At 43.8% G+C, this 25,763-nt stretch overlaps 1 protein-coding gene across 4 annotated transcripts in view; it reads left to right on the top strand.

Moving 5' to 3' along the window:
• The window catches only part of CALN1 (calneuron 1), a 136,438-nt gene that overhangs the window by 92,356 nt on the left and 18,319 nt on the right, over window positions 1-25,763 (top strand). For all 4 annotated transcript variants that reach the window (XR_014558357.1, XM_083714843.1, XM_083714844.1 and 1 more), the window contains 2 exons: window positions 4,195-4,338; window positions 14,872-14,984. Coding sequence is in view for 3 of the 4 variants with exons in the window: in XM_083714843.1 (XP_083570969.1) it covers window positions 4,195-4,338; window positions 14,872-14,984 (257 nt within the window). In the remaining variant the exon portion in view is untranslated. The remainder of the gene's footprint in view (window positions 1-4,194; window positions 4,339-14,871; window positions 14,985-25,763) is intronic.

Genomic DNA, 25,763 nt, shown 5'->3' with positions numbered 1-25,763 from the left:
TTCCTAGCCCCACCAGAAAATTCTGGGGATTGAACCTTGGACCTGCTGCATGCAAACAGATGTTCAACCACCGAGCTACCTCCCTTCCTAATTGTCTCTGCTTGCCAAGAGCAATTCCCTATCCCTGGTAAATCATTGCACTCGTGAATGCCCTGATTTTATTTTACAGTGGTGCCTTGGTTCTCAAATTTAATCCATTCCGGAAATCCGTTCCAAAACCAAAGCATTCCAAAACCAAGGTGTGCTTTCCCATAGAAGGTAATGCAAAATGGATTATTCCGTTCCAGACTTTTAAAAATGACCCCTAAAACAGCAGTTTAACATGAATTTTACTATCTAACGAGACCATTGATCCATAAAATGAAAGTAAACAATGTACTGCAGTCACACAATCAATCATTCAATAGCTGAACTGGGTTCCACACAGTCACAAAAACAAAACAAAAAGAGCCACAAAAACAAAAACGCAAAATAAATAGCAAAAACAGCATAACACTCAAAACGGAGCACATTCGGCGTCCGAAAAAGCTTCACAAACCAGAACACTTACTTCCAGTTTTACAGTGTTTGGGTTCCAAGTTGTCTGAGTACAAAAGCGTTTGAGAACCAAGGTACCACTGTTTTTTATTTTCACCTCTATTACACTTTTATATGTTGGTGTGGATTTCACTTTATCATTCTTTAGGCTCCAGGTTCTTCCCCAGAGAGCACCCACAAGTTAAATCCCTTGCCTATGGCACAAGGAGGCGAAATCTCTTGGGTCATACCCTGAGACTTGGCAGCCTTGACACATTAGAAAAAAAGGGATCCTTTTGTTTGGGCCAGCAGAGTCCTTAGTTTACTAGAAACATTGGACCGAGTCTCTAGGTTCTGTTATGAAGCCTAAACTCCGTCACGAAGAGCATGTTCTGCCAGACTCCTTCAAAAGCTGCAGCCGTGACTCAACCCAAGCCCACTCTCTGCTCTAAACATGATATTGAGCCCTGGTAGGAAATCATCAAAGCCCTTGCAGGCTGTGGAGCTAAACAGGAGCTTCCCTATGGGCATTTTGAAAATCCGAGATACTTCTTAAACAAGCCAGAACAACGCTAAATCATTGACACACACAGACAATAATCACGACCAGATTGCAAGATAATTGTTCCCCATAAGCAGTTTTAATGAGTGAAGACAGAGCTCCCAAACTCCACTGATTTGAATTTTTCATTATTGTTTGGCTTCCCTTGAAAATGCTCAAGGAACCTCAAGTTGCTTTTTCAAGGCATGGTAGCTTTCAAATCGACATTGCTTGGGGAAGCAATGGAGGAGGGAACAGGCTTCCCTTGCAACATGACGATGGCCCAAGGCTACGATGTGTGTCATGAGTCTTAAGGCATCACATGGAATGCCAGGTAGAAATGGATGAGGAGATGAATGAGGAGGATGAAATGTGGGGGAGAACAGTTAACAGAGCCCAGAGGAAGTGGGTACTTCCTAAACCCTCCTCCTTAGTCTATGAAAATCTGGGGAGCAGGGAGATAAGTCTTTACTTGGCACCAAGGGATATCAAAGAGGTGGACCTCACTGGGTTGAGCATTCCACAGAGGGGGAGCTGCAAAATACCCTCTCTCTTGCCTCCAAGCCCCCCTCAGTGGATGGGCTGGGGAAAGGCCTCCAAAGACCCAGGGTATGTTCACATCGAGAAGAATTCCAGAAGAGATTACCGTATTTTTCGCTCTATAGGACGCACTTTTCCCCCTCCAAAAATTAAGGGGAAATGTGTGTGCGTCCTATGGAGCGAATGCAGGCTCCTTGGCTTCAGCGATAGCAACACGAAGCCTCTGAAGCGCAGAGGCAGCGCTCCCTCCGCACTCCAGAGGCTTCGCGTTGCTTTCGCTGAAGCCTGGAGAGCCGTCTGAAGCCTTCAGAGCGCAGCGTGAGTTCCCACTGCGCTCCTCAGGCTTCAGGTTCCTTTCGCTGAAGCCAGGAGAGGAAGACTCTCTTGGCTTCAGCGGAGAGGGAGAGCTGTGCAGCGCCCCTTCAGCCAAGCAGGAGGAGAAATGGAAGGGGCTCCGTTTCTCCTGCCACTTTGCTGAAGGGATGCTGAGCAGAGAGGGGGAGATTTTTTTTTCTTGTTCTCCCCCTCTAAAATAAGGAGCATCCTATGGTCCAGTGAGTCCTATAGAGCGAAAAATGTTATCACGATCAAGGGAAACCCTTCTCAATTTGCAGTTTGGAGGGTAGATGTAAGAAGACCGGGGGTTTTGGTGGTGCTCTCATACCAGCTATGCAATAGTTTTCTAGGGACGTTTGCATGGAAACTGACTAGGACTTGTTTGTCTCTACCTTTAAAGAGCACGATGATTTTAATTCCCTTATTTGGTGGTCATAGTCCCCGTCTTTGCTTGCTGCTTTTTGCTCCTTTGACTAGTACAACTGAATTTATTACTTTCAGTCACAGACCAGTTCCAGCTCACATACAGTATCAGGGAAGTCATAAAACACGATAGGGATATATTTTAATTTGCAATTGGGTATTACAGGGACAATACAGATATAGCAGCAGTTAAAATATATGTTAAATCTTAATCACTAAAATATAACCTAAAATTGTCATTTAAGGCCTTTGACTAGTATTATGCTTTATTCTGTTGGTTATTTTGTATTTGAGTTTTATGCAGGGTTGGGTTTTTAACTTTCTTTGTGGATCTGGGGTGGGTGAGTATTATGGCGATAAGTTTCCTTTTTGTATGATGCCTTCAGAACTTGTTTAATGAGGAACTGAACAAATATAAGTAATAAAAAAAATGGGGGGAAATGTGGGAGGGTGTTTTGGTTCATTCATACACAATTAAGCCATTGAACACATCTGTGTTTTCAAGCCAATAATATTTGGACAATTGGGGAGCAGGCCTTGAACCCAACCTGCTGTACTATATTCACCTTCAAGTTCTTGGAACTGAAAGCTTGCTTTAAACATGTTTGGTCTCTCTCACCCAGTGAAACCTTTTTCATCTTGATCTCGAGGACTCACTCAAGAGATGGAAGAGTGCCACTGTTCCGAGCTAAGAACTTAACCAAGGGAGCGTATGGGTTTGACTCCCACGGGAAATATGGCTCTGTTGAATTGCATCTCATTGTTCCATTGCATCTGCGTGTTCTGCCACAGAGTTGCCAATCTCCTTTCCTAGAGAGAGAGAGAAGAGACTGCGAAGCAATCTGTTTTATTAGTCTTATATATCAAAGATGGGGGATTTATTTTGACAACTTATGTGTTTAGTGTACCTCCTCCTTCTATGGCCTTGAGCACATGGTTAACTTCCAGATTGACTCTGCTTACCAAACATGCTGCCGTCCTCTTGGACTTCCTGATCTGTAGCAAGCAATTGAGATGAGTTTCTGTTGTTGTTATGAACAACTTTTAAGCATTTCCCAATCTGGTGCTCTCTGGATGCTTTGGGCTACAGCTACAATCACTGTCAGTCAGCATGGCCAATCATCAGGGACAATCAACCCACTCTCTCATCATTTAGAAAAAAACTTCCTTCATTTGGCTCCCTGAAGGCTGCTGGTGTTCACTATTTGCAACCAGCTACTGGCTTGAAAGTATTATTATAATTATTATTACCCACCCCTCATCACAACAAGAATTAAACAGAGTTAAAACAGAGTACAGTCACAGGAATTGGGTGGTTGCTGAAACCACACATCTCAGGTGTCAAAGAGGTGTGTCTTGAGCATTTGCCAAAAGTTGTATACAGTGGTACCTTGGGTTACATACGCTTCAGGTTACAGACTCCGCTAACCCAGAAATAGTGCTTCAGGTTAAGAACTTTGCTTCAGGATGAGAACAGAAATCGTGCTCTGGCGGCACAGCGGTGGCAGGAGGCCCCATTAGCTAAAGTGGTGCTTCAGGTTAACAGCAGTTTCAGGTTAAGAACGGACCTCCGGAATGAATTAAGTACTTAACCCGAGGTACCACTGTAGTAAAGAAATCAAGAACACCTTTGTGGGAAGGTTATTTCAGAACTTAGGGACTGCCACAGGAAATGCTGTCTTCTTGGCCAACACCACTGGAACTTCTGAGGGAAGTGGACCAACAAAGAGGACCCCTTCTTCTGATCTTCACCCCTGGGAACCCCCTTGCCTTATTTTTGAGTCCGAAAGTAATTCTAAAGGAATTCAGTGCACAATATTTCTCTCCCTTCGTTGCAGAAATCCGCGAAGCTTTCCGAGTACTGGACCGCGATGGCAATGGCTTCATTTCCAAACAAGAGCTGGGGATGGCGATGCGCTCCTTGGGATACATGCCTAGCGAGGTGGAACTGGCAATTATCATGCAGCGCCTTGACATGGATGGTGAGTCCTCTTTGCTTTCATCATGGTTTTAGGTCATCATGGGGAGGGAGGACTGTAGTTCCTTTGCATTCTTCACATCATTTCCATGCAGAAAGTCCCAAGTACCATCTTCTGGTGCAGATCAGAAAGACCATTGTTTGAAACCATGAAGAGCTAGATGGACCAAAGGTCTGGCTTGATCTAGGTTCTCCATCATTTGTGGAGAGGGTATTGAAGGAATTGTGGGGTGGATAGCAAGGGAAGCAACTGGCTTTGGGGAAACCACCAAGCTTAGGAAATCCATGAGTGAAGTGAGATGAGAATTAGCATAACATAATTTTCTCCATGATGCTTATGTCTGTTCAAACTTCTAGAAACAATGCCTGAAGCTGCTCAAACTTTTATCATGCTTATAATGAAACTCTTCATATCTAGGATTAAACTATTGGTTCCAATTGACTTAATCTGGTGTCCTTTCTACATAGTATGTTTGTCCTCTAGTTTCTCTCTGCATATGCCGTGTTCAGTATATGAAGCTGCATAAATGTTCACAAAGGACATAACCTCCATCTGCACAAAATTTAGCAGTCCATTGCATACAATGGAATACTCCCCTAATATCAAGAGTATGTAGAAGCAAAGGAGAGAAAAATGCTGAGAGCAGTGGTGGATGGTGGTTGGGCAGAAGACAGAGAGGCCAACAATAGGTGGAACAAGAGCCAGTGACAGGTGGAGAGAACCAATGATGGGCAGAGCCAAATCATTCTGGTTTTTTTCCCCATCCTCCTCCCTGTTGAGTTCTACCAGGGGCAGCACTGAGACTAAAGAGGACGGAGTAGACAGCCAGGACCACTCCCAGATGGGTTATAAGTAAGAAGGCAGGCAGGTGGGCTTGGAAGAAAGATGACTGATGTTGGTGGGACAGCTCCCCATTTGCCTTTAAGAACCAGCCTTCACTGGCTGAGAAATCTCTGACCAGATATTTCACTTCTTTCATTTTCTTGCTTAGTCTATGTAGCTGTGGAGGTGTCAGTCTATCATGGGAGCTAGGCTGGTGAAGGAGGAATGGAATGAGTTATAATAAATTGCACTCTGAGGAGATCCACTGGAATAATTGGACCTAAGTTAGTCTTGTCCATTAATTTCAATAGGTCACCTCTTGAGTAGGAATAACATTCATGGAGGGGAGCATTTGGTTGCAGACATTTTTTCAACCTAAATTTTGTTAAATAGTGGTAATTATAGGATCTTTTGATTATGAGTGTCACAATATATTGGTGCATTTATTTCCCACTGAACTGGAGTGGGCAGGGGGCAGGAGCAGGAGCAGGAATTCAGACCAAGGCAGCTATTTTCTATTGCGAAACATTTGCGTCCATCCATTCGGCAAACAGGACAAGCTAACGGGGGTGCAGATGTTTCGATGCATGCTGTAGGTGACAAACGTACCAATCCATGCTGATTACTCTGTGCTCATTTCCAAGTACAACTCATTGGTTTTTGACAAACAGTTTCCACTGGCCTCAGGTGTTGCTTGGTAGGTTCATACATCTGCTTAGCTATGGTGCTTTAGGTTTTGTAATGGAATTGGAAGTTTCATAACAGAATTGCCTTTCATCTCCCTTTGGTTCTGCAGTATGATATATGAGCTCTCCTTCAGGTTGGGTTAGATGACTGGGACTAATTTTATATTAACTGTACTGACTATTCCACCATGTCCAGGCTCAAATCAAGGTGCTGGTTTCACTTGTCAAAACAAAAAAATTCCTTCCAGTAGCACCTTAAAGACCAACTAAGTCAGTTCTTTTGGGACGCAGGTGGCGCTGTGGGTTAAAGCCTCAGCGCCTAGGACTTGCCGATCGAAAGGTCGGCGGTTCGAATCCCTGCGGCGGGGTGCGCTCCCGCTGCTCGGTCCCAGCGCCTGCCAACCTAGCAGTTCAAAAGCACCTCCGGGTGCAAGTAGATAAATAGGGACCGCTTACCAGCGGGAAGGTAAACGGCGTTTCCGTGTGCGGCTCTGGCTCGCCAGAGCAGCGATGTCACGCTGGCCACGTGACCCGGAAGTGTCTCCGGACAGCGCTGGCCCCTGGCCTCTTGAGTGAGATGGGCGCACAACCCCAGAGTCTGTCAAGACTGGCCCGTACGGGCAGGGGTACCTTTACCTTTTACCTTTTAAGTCAGTTCTTGGTATGAGCTTTCGTGTGCATGCACACTTCTTCAGATACACTTGTTCATTGATATATGTCATCCTTCAGCCATCTGTTTCCCAGGAAGGTTTGCAAGGTTTTCTTTCTTTAACGTGTTTATTACCTGCCCTTTTCCATGCAGTCCTGGGATGGGGCACATACAGAATCAACATAACAAATTAAAATTCAAAAATGAACAACCATCAGACAGAATAGATCTGCCGAGGGGAGGGTCATTTTTTAAAATCTTCCTTTCAATTTCCACCATCAAAGGCCTGAGCAAAAAGGCATAGTAGCTGACCCAGCAACTGGAGGCTTGCAATGTCTTGAGATGGGTAACCTTGAAGAAGGCAGCATTCAGCAAACTGGAAGCCATCACAGGCAATGTCATCTCAATCAAAATTGCCCCTTGCACATCACAGGGCAGTGGTGCTGCTAACAGGGTCTCCCTTGCAGATCTTTACATCTGAACAGCTCTGTGTGGGTGGAGCTGCTCCTTCAGATATCTGGAGCACAAGTCATTCAGTCCATGCATCCACCCATCTCTTTGGTATGGACAATGACCAGTATTCAAAAATAAACATTTTCCAAATACAGTGGTACTTCGGGTTAAGTACCTAATTCGTTCCAGGGGTCCGTTCTTAACCTGAAACTGTTCTTAACCTGAAGCACCACTTTAGCTAATGGGGCCTCCTGGTGCCGCCACACTGCCGGAGCATAATTTCTGTCCTCATCCTGAAGCAAAGCAAACCCGAGGTACTATTTCTGGGTTAGTGGAGTCTGTAACCTGAAGCGTATGTAACCTGAAGTGTATGTAACCTGAGGTACCACTGTATATAAAACCATACCAAACAAAACAGAGCACCAAGAGAAACTGATTGCTGCTTCCAGTAGCATCTTAGAGACCAACTAAGATAGTTATTGGTATGAGCTTTCGTGTGCATGCACACAAAAGCTCATACCAATAACAAACTTAGTTGGTCTCTAAGGTGCAACTGGAAGGAATTTTTTTATTTTTTTATTTTGTTTCGACTATGGCAGACCAACACGGCTACCTACCTGTAACTGATTGCTGCTAACTGCCTTATGCTATAGAAACACCAGGCATTGATAGTAAAAATAAAAAGTTTTCTGAAATTAATTCATAGAATCATAGAATTGCAGCATTGGGGAGCCCAAGGATCATCTAGTTCAAACTTCTGCAATGCTGTTGTACATGTTCGTCCAAACATAAAATAATAAAAAAATACAAAATTATACATGCACAACAAAAGGATAGCAGAGTTTTTTCACTATGATTGCATGTGGTTCCATTGTTCTTTAAAAGAAAATTAACCAATAAAGATGAATGAATACAACAACAAACTTCTGCAATGCAAGAATCACAATTAAAGAATCCCTGACAGATCACCATCCAACCTCTGTTTAGAAAATATTAGTGACTGAGAGTCCACCGCCTTTCGAGATAGTTCATTCCACTGTTGAACAACTCTCACCATCAGAAAGCTGTTCCTGATGTTTCATATTGTTCAAATGCCTCCTGTGAAATATTTGGAATTCTTAGTTACATTTCAGTTTTAAGTGGGAATATGGTAAGACCCAAAGAACAATAGCCTGGTATTTATAAATAAGACTACTCTCTAAAGAAATTTTACTACTCTTCAATGCCAATGCTAATCCTTTTTCAAGGTATAGTGAATGAAACAAACCAAATTGAGAGAGAGATTTTAATTCAATTATATTGTTTTTCTTCATTTCTTTCTGTATGTTATATAAGTATATGTTCTTGCTTAAATAAGTAAAAAAAAATTCAACATATACTGTATAACATCATTAAACAAAAAATGTATAAACAGTATACGACTATATGCTTACCCAAGATTATTGAATGTTTCATTGAGATATTAGCTTCATACTCCTCTCAAGGCAAAACAGAATAAACACCACTTCCATGAAACGTAATTTATAATGACTTTGAGTTTGTATTCTAATGTGATTAATCATTAATTATGAGAAGCAGATGTTGCAGACAGGCAGCTGAATAAAGCTGGCCACTGAGTCCACCAGGAATTTAAAGTGAAAATCCATAGTGCCTCATGTTTGCATAATATTGCATAATATTACAGAGACATATGGATCTGTTCTATAGTCTAAAAAAGAAGGATGTTACTCAGAAGGGTGTTTACATTCTACAAATGTAAAATCAATGTAACTTCTGAAGTGTTAGCAGGCAACTGCACGTTCCTCTCTTGCAGTTTTCAGCAACTAATATTCAGAAGCATGTCGCCTCTGAGAGTGGAGGGAGAACATAGCCATCATTAACAAGTAGCTGTTGATGACCTTATCTCCCACGATGCAGAAAAAAACTGGGCCACTCCTTGCTCTAGGGCAGGATTTCCCAAACTTGGGTCTCCAGCTGTTTTGGGACTTCAACTCCCATCATCCCTAGCTAGCAGGACCAGTGGTCAGGGATGATGGGAATTGTGGTCCAAAAGCAGCTGGAGACTCAAGTTTGGGAAACAGTGCCCTAGCCCATGCATGGAGGGTGGGAAGGGGTCCTTTGAACAATAAAGCCCACCCCCCCAGCCAAAACAAATGCACAAATAAGGAACCGGGAAGTAATTGTTCAGGCTGCAAATTGATTTGGAGTGGGTCGGCATCCACCTTAATTCATTTAATTTTATTTTTGGCATATCTCTCACATTCTCTTTTTATCATTGCATTTTCAAGTGATCTGCCACTGTGTAAATTGTCTTTTACTGTGTTGTCACTTTACATGATACACAGTTGCTGGTAATCCAAAGTGTCGTGTGACTGATAGAATCTGACTTGATGTCCCTGCGCAGAAGGGAGGAAGGTGTCCTTCCTCTCTTTCTGAAAGAGATGCTTTGGAAGATAGGAGGCTCTGCTCTTCTGCAGATTTGCTGCCTCCCTGTCTAGACCAGGTCACAAATAAAACCGAGTTTAGTTTTTGTGCATTATACTTGAAAGGCAGGGCATAGCTTTTGGAACAAGGGTGACCAACATTTCTGCATTCCCTGGAAGGGCCTAGAAATGTCCTCCTTCCACTGTGTCTGTGATTGTTGTTTTTCATGTAGAAATAGGTCCATACACAACACAAAACACTGTTGCTGTATGTAGGTGTCAGGGAACTGCCATCGGCTCAGGGGCGAGAAGAGAAAAGCCGGATGGATTACAGAAAGCCCCCAAAGATCGTGGGAAGCAGCACTTCCTCAGCGGAGGAAGGTAGCCACGCCTCTAGTGGAGAGGAGATGCAGGACTCGGAGGAGGCAAGGCAGTGCCAGGACACCTTGCCTGAGCAAAGCGGGGAGGAGGGAGGTCCCCCGTTACCCACGCCTGCCTTGAGCAGTAGGCTTCTGCGCAGAGAGGAGAGGCGCAGACTGGGCGTCAAGAAACTTCTCTGCTGGGGAAGGTTTAAGGACCGCCCACTCTCAGATTCTGCCAGTGAATGAGCAAGGCACGGAATAGAGGCGCTCTGCATTCTAAAGGTTTTTATCACTAATAAAAAAGCTTTAAAACAGACTGTTGAGGCATATTGCCTGATTGCTCTCGAACAACAAACCGATACCTCTAACAGTAGGTTTTATTTTATTTGTTTTTTATCTTATATTTTGGAAATGTACATCCAGTTTTTCCCCCTTTAAATGTTTTGGGAGACCTCAAGAGAGTGGGGCCCTAAAGTATAGCTTGTTTAGCTTATATGTAAACCTAGCAGTGGGCAAGTCACATGACCTTCACCACAATCTTACCCTGAAAGAGTGCTTGGAGGGGGGGGGGAGCACGGCACAATCGCATGTGAGAGCACAGCGCCCAAAATGGCTGCTTGCCATCTTGCTTGAAAAAAAATGTGGATGTCCCACTTTTTCTGGGGTATTTGGTGGGTGCGCAAATGGTGTCATGCATGACCAAATCTAATAGTGAAGGGAAACGGGTGGTGCCACCCTAGCTGTCAACCCTGTGACAAGTTGACAGGTGGCTTGTTCCACACACCTGTCCAAGTTGGACCATGGGGTAGGGGGGTGGGGAGGCCAGATAAAGATTTGGTTGCTGCAGCCAAAAAAAAATCCTCAGCCCTTGTCTTACACAGTGGCGTAGCATGGGTTGTCAGCACCCAGGGCAAGGCAAGTAATTTGCGCCCCCTAACCCATGGATTTGCGCCCCCTAACCCGTGGATTTGTGCCCCCTAACCCTAATCCCCAGATGTTGCCCCCGGTGCGGCCGGCCCCCCCTGCACCCCCCACGCTACGCCACTGGTCTTACATAAAGTGACTAACTATGTAGTAATGGGTAACGGTTATTATGGGATACAGTTATTATGGGATGCAGCCAAGAGTCTACCCTTCATTTACTTTCATTTTCCTAGGCAGGTGTGTGGCCCTATTTATCATTTTTAAAAAATCTCTTTTTGCTGGGTCTTCAAAAGTGAATCACCCAACCTTATATTAATAATGCAATAAGGTGAAAAAGAGGACCTCTTTAACAGGTTGAAATTCTTTCTCCCTCACTACTGGTAAAATGAAAAGGATTCACCAACACAGACAGAACTAGGGCTAATGAAGCTTGCACTGGAACAGTCATAAACTTGCATTAACTACTTGCATAAACTTGCTTAAACTACTGCCCTCAGTTACAGGTCCAAGTTGTTGTAACCCTCAGCTGATGCCCTCTTTGGATTTTAGAACTATCCCAATTATGTACATATTATCCACTCCACAACACTTTACTCTGTGACACATTGTATCCTTCTGTTGGAACCTAGTTTGGACAAGAATGTGATTTAGCTTTCCTTCAGCAACAATAACCCCCGTAACGGCATGTTATGTAATAGCTGGAAACACTGAAAACAGCTGCAGAGCTCATTTGCAACCTTTGCCGCCTGTTACACGATTTTGTGGCATATTAAATTGCTTACGGTTTATGGGTTGTGTGTGGTCCAAACTCCTTAATGCCCTGCTGCTCCTCATGGCATTTTGATCTGTTGCTGACCACACAGAACCAACACAGGGGGGAGTGGGGGGAAAGCATTGGCAAAAGTTGGCATTGCTGGTTGATTTTATTAATTTACCTTCCACAAATGTATGATGGGAACTAAAAAATAGGGTGACAAACAAAAAATCACTATGACCACCCATGAAAGAGAGGACGTGTCCTGGAAAAATAAGACATATGGCAACCCTATGTGGTTTCCCCCTCAGTGTTCCTCCATCTCAAACCTCTGTCATTATTTGGAGCACCATTTTTTTATCTCTGTGTTCTTCCATGGGTTGTTAAGAGCTACAATTTTTAAACCACTCTGGGAATTGTAGCTCTGTGAGGGGACTAGGGGGGGGTGGGAATCTACTGTTCCCAGGATTGTTTGGAGGAAGCTATGATCACTGTGGTGGTACAAGAGTGCTTTAAATATATGGTGTGGATGTGGCCCTTTTACTGGATTAGAATAATAGAATCATGGAATTGTAGAGTTGGAAGGGCCTACTAATGCAGAAATCTTTCACCCAATGTGGGGTTCAAACCAACGACCCTGAGTAGAGTGTCATGCTCTACCAAGTGAGCTATCCCAGTACAGTGGTACCTCAGGTTAAGAGGTCCGTTCTTAACCTGAAACTGTTCTTAACCCGAGGTACCACTTTAGCTAATGGGGCCTCCCGCTGCTGCCGCATGATTTCTGTTCTCATCCTGAAGCAAAGTTCTTAGGCCGAGGTACTATTTCTGGGTTAGCGGAGTCTGTAACCTGAAGTGTCTATAACCCGAGGTATACCACTGTAGTCCGATGAGTTTTCACCACATCTTAGTTTAAATACATTTTTAACTGGCTGTTGATTTATTGCTGCATTGCTTTATTGATTTTTTCCCCCTGATTAGCTTTACCTGCTGTCTGCTTTTAATTTGTATATATTGTGTTTGGGTTTTATATGATGATTTATCATTAATTTACTGTATCTACAAACTGACATTCTTGGAGCAGCTTGCAATATATTTCAATTTCGGGTGCAACAAAATAGATGAGAGTGTGATGAATGGAGCAAAAGCATCTGCAAGTCCCCCCCCCTTAGGTATTCCATATGCTAACTCCACTTCTGAAACTGGGGGCCAAGGCAGGCCTCTAAAGAAACAGCAGCTGTAGAGATCCAGTGTTGGCCTCTCACATAGTGGGCCTTCTTCAGCAAACCCTCCAAGTGTCCCTATTTTTTAGGGACAGTCCTGGATTTACAGAAACCGTCCTGGTTTCTGATTTGAACCCGGAATGTTCCACTTTTCCTTAGAACATTCCTATTTTATCAGATAAATATTGAAGGGTATGTGACCTCCTAGCCAAGGAGATAAATACCACATTTTTCCATGTATAAGACGTTCCATGTATAAGATGTTTCTTCTTTTAAAAAATTAGGCAAAAATTAGGGGGTTGTCAGTGAATGCAGAGGGGGGCGGTTGGGCAGTCGGGCGATTGGCAGCGGCAAGCAGACGGGCAGGTGAGCAATTGGTGGTGGTAACCTCCCCCCAAAGAGAAACTCAAGGGTGAGCTCTTCCCCCCAAAAGCTCAACAACTTAATAAATATTGATTTATTTAATTTTGGGTCCAAAAAATAGGGGTTGTCTTATACATGGGGGCGTCTTATACAATGAAAAATACACTAAGTTGAAGGCAGCTGGCAGCTGGCAGCAGAGGAGGAATGGTGGAGACCGCCTCCCCAGCCTGACCCTTCCAGAGAAGAGAAGACAGTTCAGAATTACAACAGGGGTTTGAGGCAGGTCACAGCTCAAGGCAGATGAGGGGGAAAGCTGGGAAATAATGGGAGAGGAGGAGGTAGAGGAAACACAGTAGGGCAATAGCTGAAGGACACAGTGTCTTTAGAAAGCATTCCAGACCCCCCCCCCCCGAACCCGGCGAGCCTTGAAAGTAGGAGAGCAAAGGGCTCGGAGACAGAGGACTCTACAGCACCCATAGGGGAGTTGATGACAATGACGAATGAGGAAGTGAAAAAAGGAGAGGGTGGAGAGTCACTCAGGACAACACCATTATCCAAGAGGCTGGGTTCCAAGCCTCCCTCTGTAAATACTGAATAAAAAAAGCAGATGGTAAGAAACATTCCCTTGTCTTTGTACGTTCCTGGCAACCAGCTGTGGGAGTTGCTTACAGCCACCTGACAGCAGCCCTGTACAGTGGTACCTCAGGTTACAGACGCTTCGGGTTACAGACGCTTCAGGTTACAGACTCCACTAACCCAGAAATAGTACCTCGGGTTAAGAACTTTGCTTCAGGATGAGAACAGAAATCGTGCTCTGGTGGCGTGGCAGCAGCAGGAGGCCCCATTAGCTAAAAATGGTCCCTCAGGTTAACAACAGTTTCAGGTTAAGAATAGACCTCCAGAACGAATTAAGTTCTTAACCCTAGGTACAACTGTATAGGGAAGTTTTTTAAAATGTTTAATGTTTTTATATGTGTTGGAAGCTGCCCAGAGTATCTGGGTATGTCTTCAGCTGTGGCCATAGGTGAACTGGAGAACTTGCTTCCACAAGTGACAATGATGGCCACCACCCTGGATGGCTTTAAAAGAAGATTAGATCAATACATGGATGAGATGACTATCAATGGTCTACTACCACAGCTGGAGGCAGCAGGGCTTCTGAATACCAGTTTCTGGAAGCCACAGGAGGGGAGAGTCTTCTTGTGTTGGAATCCAACTTACTGGTTTCCCACTGACGTGTGGTTGGCCACTGTGAAAACAGGATGCTGGATTAGATCGGCCATTGGCCTGATCCAGCAGGATCTACTGATGTTCTCATGTAGCTGATATCTGTGACGACCTTGGCTCCTAGTGACAGATGCAAAGAAGCTACTAGGGAAGCAAACCACCAACAGACCTCATGTTTCTCCTGCCATCAATTTATTATTAATTCTTCCCCCCTGTTCTTAGTTCATATCTGCACCATTACTTTCCCCCAGATATCCTGGGAAACAGCAGTTTGTCCCAATAGAGCTACTATTCCCAACACTCTGAAAACAAGTACAGTTACCAGAAGCCTTTGTGGGGGAGCTATCTGCTTTAGAACAAGCTGGGAAAGCTCAGTTGATAGAGCATGAAACTCTTAATCTCAGGGTTGTGGGTTTGAGCCCCATGTTGGGCAAACGATTCCTTCATTTCGGGGGGGGGGGAGTTGACCTTTGTGATCACTTCCAACTCTACAATTCTATGCTTCTAAGTATGGTGTGGGTAGGATCTTAGCTCTCCTGGCTGCAATTTGCAGAAAGATGTGTTATAAATTTGTGTCACAAATTAATAAAAAAAATCTCTTAGCGTGGTATTGTTAATAAAAACTTGTTGTTGTTGTCTGCCTTTCTTTCCAGGGGATGGTCAAGTTGATTTTGATGAATTCATGACAATCCTTGGACCAAAACTGGTGTCATCAGAAGGACGGGATGGTTTTCTGGGGAATACAATTGACAGCATATTCTGGCAGGTTGGTGGCAAAGTTGTGCTCAAAGTGAGAAGATGTGAGCATTTCTGAGAAGTTACCTTTCTTTTCCTGATCCCCATTTCCAAAAGTGTTTTTGTTACATGTTGAAGAACATTCTAGTGGAAGGATGTTAAAAGTGAGAGCTGTTTTTCAGCAGTGAGGGGCTGTAGGCTCCTGAATGCAGCAGGGAACTCTAAAACAAATACTGGGGAATTTTATGAAAAGGGTCATGAAGATTTTGAGTGGAGTTAAATTCAGGCTTGTCTGTGCTAACTTCCTTATGGTGCTGTTTGTCTTCATAGGTGTCTAGGGTGAAACCCCTGAGATGATGTCAAGTGATATATATTAGGGGTGGAATCCAGCAGAGCCCTAAGGTTGCATTCACATAGCAGTTTATTCTGTTTCTCTATATGCCAGGCAAAAACATGTATTTTTCCATTAGGTCTTTGGCTTTTAATTATCTATAGCCTCCTCAGATGGATGAGATGTTCTAACCCTGCTTTTTATTAACAGGATTGTCTTTTAGATTTGCATTTTTTTAAGGCTGGTCTTCATGTATGAATATTTATATATTGTAAGCCACTTTAAGTTATTTTGGTAAAAACACTGCCAATAAGTTTAATAAATAAGTAATAAGCAATGTCAGAGAGTAACTAAACATACATACCCTTTTAAAGCTTGCCACATGCCCTACAGCAATATCTAAACTGTTTATTTCCCAGCATACAGTAGAACCTCGGTTGTCGAACATAATCCATTCCAGAAGACCGTTTGACTTCTGAAACGTTCGGCAACCAAGGCACAATGTGAGGTTGGCAAAGTCCATTGAGAAAATAGAGAGCCACGGTTCAGAAGCCATTCAACTTCCAATGCATGTTTGAAAATGGAAACATTCACTTTCAGGTTTTTGGCATTCGGGTTCAGAATCATTCGGCTTCCAAGACGCTCAAAAATTTTGAGCTTCTGCAGCCATGAGCTCCCTGTGACAGTGCTGCTTACATGCCTACTCTTATTTGGTCCACAGTCAAAAACCTCTTACCTTCATGAAGTTCTTCCCAGTGTTCAACTGGAATCTCCTTTCTTTTCAGCAATAAAACTGCTAGCAGATTTGCAAAGCTAAGCAGGGTCCATCCGGTATTATTTCAAATTGAGTGGGGGGCTGTGTGTTCAGATTCCTGCATTGCTCTTTCCAACTCTACGGTTCTAAGGGAACTGGTGGCACTGTGGTCTAAACCATTGAGCCTCTTGGGCTTGCTGATCGGAAGATCGCTGTTCGAATCCTCACAATGGAATGAGCTCCCGTTGCTCTGTCCCAGCTCCTGCCTACCTATCAGTTCCAAAGCAAGCCAGTGCAAATAGATAAATAGGTACTGCTGTGGTAGAAAGGTAAATGGTGTTTCCATGCGCTCTGGTTTCTGTCACGGTGCCCCATTGTGCCAGAAGCAGTTTAGTCATGCTGGCCACATGACCCAGAAAGTTGTCTATAGAAAAATATCAGCTCCCTCAGCCTGAAAGCGAGATGAGTGCCACAACCCCTTTGTCTTTGACTGGACTTAACCGTCCAGGGTTCCTTTCCCTTTCCCTTCTACACTTCTATGAATTCACTGGTTTGGGTCCTCCCCTCTGGAACAGCAGAAAACAGGTCTGCTCCATCTTCCATGTGACATCCCTTCAGATATTTGAAGAAGGGTATCAAATCACACACAAACCCCAGTCTTCTCCATGCTAAACATTCCCAGCTCCCTCCATAATTTATTATGTGGTTTCGTTTCCAGCTTTGATCTATGATTAGATCTCACCAATATTACCAAGATCTATATCAGCACTGTGCAGAAGAGTGAGGATGCAGGCATCTCTCTCTTGTTCCTCTTCATTAGTAAAATTGAAGCCTGTTAGTGCGCACAAGTGCATTAGCGGGGGACTGCATTTGCAAAATAATGCACATAAAGTGCTGCCCTGGTCTGGTAATTGTCACCTTGGGATAAAGCCCAGCTGAGTAGCTGTTACAATTAGATTTGTCACCTTACCAAATAAAATGTAATTGCAAGAGCCCAGCGGCTAGGCTTTCCTGTACAAGACTGAATTGCATGGGGAGGAAAATCCTGTTAGTGAGAAGAGTTCTGAGGACCTGTGGGCTTCTAGCCATGATGGCTATGCTGTGACTCCACAGTCAGAGGCAGCAAAGTTTCTGGGTACCACTTTCTGGAAAATGCAGGAGGGGTGATTGTTCTTGTGCCCGGGCCATTGGCCTAATCCAGCAGGCTCTTCTTATCTTCTTATAACATACTCGTCAGGATGCTAAACGGGAACCCTGTTATCTCTTTGCACGAAGGTACACCAGCCTCCATCAGATACCGCTAGACCCAAGGCTACCCAGTAGCTAAACTATGTAATGGTATAAGAGCTTCCACACACTATTTATGAAATCAGATATAGGTGGTGTGAGAACATATAGCCACTTTGAGGATGCTGGATTAGATTGGCCTTTCACCTGATCCAGCAGGGCTCTTTATATGTTCTCTATTTAAAGAATGATGGGCTTTTTTATGTTTTACTATATTGGCCCGAATATAAGCCACACTTTTTTTTCCAAATTCCGACCATGAAAAGTTAAAGTGTGGCTTATATTTATGACCTTACGCTGCCGACAAAGTGGCATAAGCAGCCTGGGAGCATGGGGCAATGATGCACCGCCTGCTTGCCACTCCCATGCTTCTGCTAAGCTGCCTGAAAGAAGGGGAAGTAGGGAAGGCCACTGGCAAAGCAGTGCGCCCCCCCCCCCCGAGAGCAGCCCAGGTATTGTCTTTTCTCTCTCCCCTCCCTTCAATTTTAAAGGTGCTGCTTATATTCAGGCCAATACGGTATTTGCAGAAGAAGAAGAAGAAGAGTTTGGATTTGATATCCCGCCTTTCACTCCCTTTAAGGAGTCTCAAAGCAGCTAACATTCTCCTTTCCCTTCCTCCCCCACAACAAACACTCTGTGAGGTGAGTGGGGCTGAGAGACTTCAAAGAAGTGTGACTGGCCCAAGGTCACCCAGCAGCTGCATGTGGAGGAGTGGAGACTCGAACCCGGTTCTCCAGATTACGAGACTACCACTCTTAACCACTACACCACACTGGCTCTCAAAGATTTGCAAATCTTTGTCATGCATGCTACAAGAGAACTTAAAACCAAAGACACACACAAAAATGCATTTTTTCTTTTTTTAGTTGAGTAGGGAGATCAAATACAAATTTGATCTCTACAGAGGGGACAGTGCTCCCAAAAATGAAGCATTTCCTCCTCTGCAGAGGCCTCAAAAGCTCTCCCTGTAACTGACAATCATGATTCCAGTACCAATCACCTAATTGGTGTTTGCAGCAACCCCCTTTGCATGTTGGCCAGTGTCAATCCCCTGGAATCATGGCAGCAGGTGATTGACAAGTGGGTGGGACTGTGGAGGTGGCCGGATCCAGTTCCTCACTTCTGATGTCTATTGGCACACCCACCCACACGGTTTCCCCAGTCAAAATACAAAAGGAAATTATCCATTATATTCAACTTCTATAATAACCTTCTCCATCTGAAATGTTTGTGGATCAAAATGAATTGATCTTGTCTCTAGAGGCAAAATAAATAGCACACTATGGGAAGCAATAATGTGAAGTGCCAGCAGAAGCAAGATCATTAATTATATGCCCTCGGTTGCATTTGGCCTATAAAAGGAGCATCTTTGCTCAGCTATTTTTATTTTCGAGCTGATTTAAATGTTATTTATTTCAAAGCTGTGTAAATCTCCGTCTTCAGAATGGAAAGTGAACCAAAGTGGGCATTTTTCTGCTGCTGCTGCTGCTATAATTTCTGAGAAGTTGCCCATTGCCTCTTTTTAATCAAATTCAAACCCACAAAAGATTGAGTTGTTATGTGGTGTGAGTAGCCCATTTTGAAAAGGGGGAGGATGGCTGACCACACAGGCAAGTGGACCATTTGTTCCCACTAGGGCTGAGTGCCTGATTTGACCAAATCTCCAAATGAATTGGGCCAATTCTGGGGAAACCCAGGCTTTCCCTGAGTCAACTGTAGATAGCCCTGAATTGCCTTGGGCTATCTAGAGTGACCTGAACTGGTCAAGTGATGGTGGTCAGGCAGAGTCAGGCATCCTCTCCTCCCCCAATAGCCTCAGAGGCAAGAAGAACAAACAATTCGTATTGTATGGCTTTTTATTCAGTCATCTGGTTGCAAGACAAAGGATCCATGTCTCCATGCATAGGAGATGTTGGCTACTCTGAGTCCCTCCTCTTCCATCTCCCACAACATCCTGGAAGCCTACAGGAAGTCACAGGAGTCACATCCCTCTGCATTCTCTGGGTTTTCTCCCCCTTTTCTTTTTTATTGGTTTCCACATATTACATTACAATACAGATTGTACCAAAGCCAACACCATTTCTTCCCCATCCCCCCATACATTTACATTTCCTCAATCCATCATATTATTCTTTCCACCTCCCTCCCACTTCCCTCTGCCCCCACTCGATTTCCTCCACATTATACAATTTACAATAATCTTTGCATTCTACAATCTTCTCAAATCATCTGTATATTCTTATTATCTTGCCTTACTAATTTTTATTCCGTCCAGTACTTCACATTTTAATCTAGGCATATTAGTGTATCTTTTTTTGAGCTATATTTTGCCATATATTCATCAGAACATTTCCACTCCCTCTGCATTCTCTGTTTGTGAATGCGGACGGACCTTCTAGCCCTTGAACTGGGAGGGTTTTCCATACTCTCCAGGGAGTTCCCTGTTGTCTCCTCTCTAATTCCCCCCTCCTCACCCTCCTCCACTATCTCATAATTCGGGATTTCCTCATTCAGCTGGACATCATCCCTGTCTCTCTCTGCTCCTGAAACTGCTGGAGACGGGGAGGGTGAAACGTCCCACTCCTCCTTCTCTTCTGAGAGGAGCCGATCAGACTGAGGGCTCATTTCCCATTCCTCCTGTTCAGTCCAGTCCCTGACAGGCAGGAAACAGTGGCAGGCTTTGGGTGGGAAGAAGGAAGCCAGGTAGGCAGAAAGAAGAAAGTCAAGTGGGCAGAAAGAAGGAAACTTTGTGAAAAGGCTTAGGAGGAAGGAGAAGAGAAGGGCTGGATCTAGATATATATATAAAACATTTCAGGAAAATGCGTTGGAAACCTCATAATGGGAAATCACGTTTCTGAAAGACTGAACTCTACAGCGCCATCTGGTGTCACATTGTTATAACACATTTATAACACCCCCCAATGTATCTGAGTCCAATGACCTCCCTGCCTGAGTGCATCTTTCAGGGAGTGGTGGTGGTGGATGTCTTTGGATGTGGGGTGTTCCTTTGCAAGTGGATTTTCTGAAGTGTAGGTGGGTTACCATGAGGCACGACACAGTGATAACAGCAAGAACCTTTATTGAACTAACAGAACTGGACAACAGGGGCAAAGCAACTGCTTATTTACATTTCTGAAGGCCTGGGCCACTCCCACTCCCAGTGTGATTGGCTGTCCAAACTTCCAAGCTGCAAATCATGACTCAGAGTTTAAGGACTAATGGCAGAGGCACAAAACCTGAAATGCCCTGTGATTGGATATCATGTATCAAATCAGAACACAGGGGCTCAGAATCCTTAGTCCAGATTCAGGCTCAAGCAAACACAGACCACTGAATACATAACATTTTCCATCTCACCTTTCCTATCCATTGACTGCCTCTCCTTCCTTCTTGATGCCCCACCCCCTGAAGCAGACCCCCCCCCCCGAATCGAATCCTCTGCTCCATGGTTACTGAGCAGATTATTCAATTGGGGAGGAGGGGAGGCAGTGTGTTTCTTTGAAAGCAGGGTGCTCCTTTGGGGATTCCTCCACTCACCTGCAGTACAATCCTTTGCAAGTCTGTGAAGATTGAAGCCAACTGCACCCCACTCTAGATGGAAGGGGAGTAGATGCAATGTCTCATTCCCTCTTCTAACCATACACTGGATCGCAGCAAAAAATGATATTTCTATATTTGGTGTGGGCGGGCATGTGACTTTCATCTCTGAATGGGTTTATCAGCACAAAGAAATATTTCTTGCATTTTTGCAAACCATACAATGCTATTAGTGTGTCTGTGTGATACATTAAAAAATAGGTAAAAATCAATTAGGTATTGCAATGTGTGCTATGCGGGTGTCGCTGTGGCCTAAACCACTGAATCTCTTGAGCTTACTGATCGGAAGGTTGGCAGTTTGAATCCCCACAACGGGGTGAGCTCCCATTGCTCTGTCCCGGCTTCTGCAAACCTAGCAATTCAAAAGCACATCAGTGCAAGTAGATAAATAGGTACCACTGTGGCAGGAAGGTAAATGGCGTTTCCATGCACTCTGGTTTCCATCACGGTGTTCCATTGCACCAGAAACGGTTTAGTCATCCTGGCCACCTGACCAGCAAAGCTGTCTGTGGGCAAATACCAGCTCCTTCAGCCTGAAAGCGAGATGAGCGCCGCACCCCACAATCACCTTTGACTGGATTTAATCGTCCAGGGTTTGTTCACCTTTTACCTTATGACCCCATACATGTTTATTCAGCTCAGAAGCAGTTTTCTATTTAGTGAGATATTTCCTGTTGTTCACCGTCTTAAAAAGATGTTAAGAAATGGCTTCTACCAGAAGTTTACTCTACTAGCAAACCTTAGATCTGAAGTGGTGGTGGTGAGTGTTATTTTATTTGTGCCATCTATACCATTTAGAAAGCAGTAGCGTATCATGTTGCATTTTTGCGTGACATATACATGAAGTACAGTGCAGAAAAAAGCCTTGGGGCAATGAAGACTATTGTAGTAAATATGCTTGCTTTCCCACTATGGAATAGTGTTGCAGTTAGAATGCTTGGACTAGAACCTGGGAGACCAGGGTTCAAATCACTGCTCAGCCATGAAACTCAACGGGTGACCTTGGGCCAGTCCCTGTCTCTAAACCTAATCTACCTCACAAGGTTGTTTTGAGGATAAAATAGGAGGAAGAGAACCATGTATGCTGCCTTCAGCTCCTTAGAGGAAAGTGGGAATATAAATGAGAGAAATGAATAACAAAGATTAATGTAGAGCTGAATTACTAATATGAAGTAGACACTGCTAGGAGAGTAATTGCTGTTTGAGATCTATAAACATATTTGAGAAATAACATTTGCATGGAAATTTCCAGTTCTTTGAGAAGCCATGAGTGCTAAATGGTGCCTTTTATAATTTCTTAGTTGATTTCCAATTAAAACTTGCAAGTTTTGTCCGTTGGGAATTTCTCACACGTCTGGACTAGAAAGTAAAGACTTTGCAAGATTATGTTTTCCCTTTGATTTGGAGGAAATCCAATTTCAGCATCCATTGAGATTTGAAATTCGGAGGCAGGGGGAGGGACATGCATGCAGGACTCTTAGATCTTATAGCTTCTAAGTCATCCCAACTGTTTTCTCCGTTTCATCTTATTTACTTCTTATTATTTTAGTTTAACTCTATGAGGTTAATTGAATTGACATAAGATTAGCATACAACCCAGTCTCTACTGGGGCATTATCAGGCTACAGAATTTGCTTAATAACATGCGTCAAGGGGCTTGGGTTTCTATAAACTTGGTCCAATAAACCTTATCTTCCTGCTAGAATCCAGAAAGTTTAATACCAAGTAACCCGTTCTACATTGGGAAGATGTTTGCTGCTAATGCTGCAGTTGTCCATACACTGACAACCTCAAGGCTGGATTACTGCAATGGGCTTAGTTGGTGCAAGACATAGTGGTTAGTTTGCTTGTGACTACTACTGCCATCATATAGCACTTCACTTGGAGGCTGCTCACTGGCTGCCAATTTGCCACTGAGTCAGGTTCAAGGTGTTACTGCTCATATATAAGGATATACACAGCCCAAGACCAGATTGCTCGAGAAACCGCTTTATTCCTTATACTGTATTTTCCCATGTATAAGGCGCCCCCATGTATAAGATAGGGCTGGCATGTTGTGAAAAGCAAAAAATTGGACGCTATCACGACTCTCATTTTAAATACTCCTACTATATGTAGGCTATACAGTAGAAGCTGTGATACATTGCTGAGGGGGCAGGAGAAGAGAAGAGGAAAGCAAGTCTTCAGTCACCAGTTATGTCAATATCTCATCCAGAAAGTATAGCCACAGACATTTTAGCAAATTTGAAAAATCCACCTGGAAAGAAATTTTACCCCTGAAAAAGAGGATGAGCACATCACCCCATAATCACCTTTGACTGGACTAGAAGAAGCCCTAGAAGACTGGGTTATTGTTTTTACTTTTATTATGCATTTTGTGGTTTTATATCTTGATTTTATTCTGTGAACCGACCTGAGACCCCCGGGTATAGGGTGGTATATAAATTCAATACATACATACATACATACATACATTCATACATACATACATACATATTTTTGAACCCAAAATTAAGAAATCAATATTTTAAACATCAAACAGAACAATTTTGAACTTTTTTTGGGGGGGGGAGGTCGCCCAAAGTTGTTGAGTTTTTTTGCAGAGGTCACCCAAAGTTAGGGTTGCCAAAGCCCGGACCCCTGTGTATTCACCATCTCTGTAAAGGACACCCCCCAATTTTTGACTAAAAAAATTATCAAAAATGTTCTCTTATATGCAGAAAAATATAAACATCCAGCTGGTCACTTTGATTCTCCCAAAGCTATCAGAAGCCTGCTCTGAAGCCACTCAGCCTCTTCCTGATATACACGTGTGGTGCATGCTGCATTTCCTCTCTTATCTGCATTTTCAGCAAAGCATCAGCTTCTATCCAGATCTCAAGAGATCTCATGCACTATTGTGAGGTTTTGGCAAGATCTCACAACATCCCTCTGGAAACCAGTGTCTCTGCCAGGGCCATTTCTCCACTGGCAGTGTAGGTGGGAGCAATGGAGTAGTAGTAGTAGTAGTAGTAGTAGTAGTAATAAAATAATAATAATAATAATAATAATAATAATAATAATAATAATAATAATAATAATAATATTTATACCCCGTCCTCCCCAGCCAAAACTGGGCTCACAGTGGCTAACACCAAATATATAACATACAGTCATACCTCATGTTACGTCCGCTTCATGTTATGTTCCTTCAAGATACAGCCTGTGGTGACCCGGAAGTACCAGAAAGGGTTACTTCCAGGTTTCGCCACTCACACATGCACAGAAGCACAAAATGACATTACACGCATGCGCAAAAGCGGCAAATTGCAACCTGCATGTGTGCAGACGTGCCGCTGCAGGTTGCGTTCTCTTCATGTTGCGAACGGGCCTCCAGAACGGATCCTGTTCGCAACCAGAGGTACCACTGTATTAGCATAAAATCAGGCAATCAATTAAAATACATCCTAAAATCAAATCAGAATCAAAGTGAAATCCAGTCAGATGGCAACCCGCAGATTAGGATTGGGGACCTTAAATGCTCACCGGCTTAACGGTTTGTACTGATCTTATATGAGCCTGTGGGAAAAGTTGGGGGGGGCAGATTCATACAGGTTCTTATAAGGAGAGAGGGGGAGTCAGACTGGACCCCGGTGGAAGAGGAAAGGCAGGTTCCACACCTAAGGCTCCTGCCGCTCAAGGCAGAAGCTTCACCTTGCCTCCTCAGTGGGTTGATTCTGCTGATCTTACATGGGACAGAAGAGTAAAAATCAGCATTCAACTGAAGCGAAATTTCTGGGGAACTTCTAAGCAGGAGCCTTAAAAGTGTCGTTTCTTGGTTTTGTAGGTGATTTCCCAGAGGGTCACAGGACATCAGGGATTAAGTTCGGGAGAATAATACACCTGCCAGGGCTTTTATTGCGTTGATACGTGGTCTTGCCCGCCTTTATGGTCCTTTGCTGTGCCTTTTATAACCCGAGTGAAGTGACACTCAGCTGATTCAGGTTGCTGATGTCAAAATTAACCAAAATTCTCCCGATTTCATAGCAGTGTGTTTGCATGCAATACGTAGCACTGCTTCCCATCACGGTGTCTCCTCTCTAAATCCTTCTCTCGCTTGCAATGGTTATTATTTTTTTTTTAAGAAAACAAGCAAGCCAAGCACACCTGCATTAGGGCTCCATTTGCATGTGCTATGCTGTCAACTCCTCTCCCCCCCAAAAAAATGGTGTTTGAATTTTCTAAGGATGCATCATTCTTGCTTCAGGTAGCCCTCCCTTCTCTGCAGCAGCACCCGGCATAGTAATGAGGCGGTTACCATGGAAATATGAGCATGACTCGTTCTGCCGTGTGGCTCTTCTGATTTTTATGAACTTCTTTCCAGCTTCTGGAAAGCTTCCCGCGGAATGTGTGCGATAGCCTCCGAGATGAGAGCACTGCAACTCAAAGTGAAATCTCTCTCTCTCTCACGCACACACATAAACACACATATGCACTCTGTTATTATTTCAATGAGGCTATTTTAAGGACAGCAAAAAGGAGGTGGGGTGGGAAATGAGTTGACTACAGGAATTGTTTTAGTTAGGAACACTGAAAAAATAGGAACCTGCCTTACGCCAGACCCATTAATACACCTAGCTCTGTATTATCTCTATTGATTGGCAATGGCTCCCCGGGGTTTTAGGGGAGAGATGGAGATGGACTGGAGTTGGGGAGAGATGGACTTTTGCTTGCAATCCAGAAGCTCTACCACTGAGTTGCAGTCTCCCCCCACAAAACCCCCCAGCCAAGACCAATGTATTCCCTTCCCCAGTACAGTGGTACCTCAGGTTAAGAACTCAATTCATTCTGGAGGTCCATTC

Source organism: Podarcis gaigeae (genome assembly GCF_964106915.1).
Source record: "Podarcis gaigeae genome assembly, chromosome: 15".
Taxonomy (NCBI): Eukaryota; Metazoa; Chordata; class Lepidosauria; order Squamata; family Lacertidae; genus Podarcis; species Podarcis gaigeae.
Note: the sequence above shows the minus strand (reverse complement) of the source record. Positions and strands in the feature narration are given on the sequence as shown.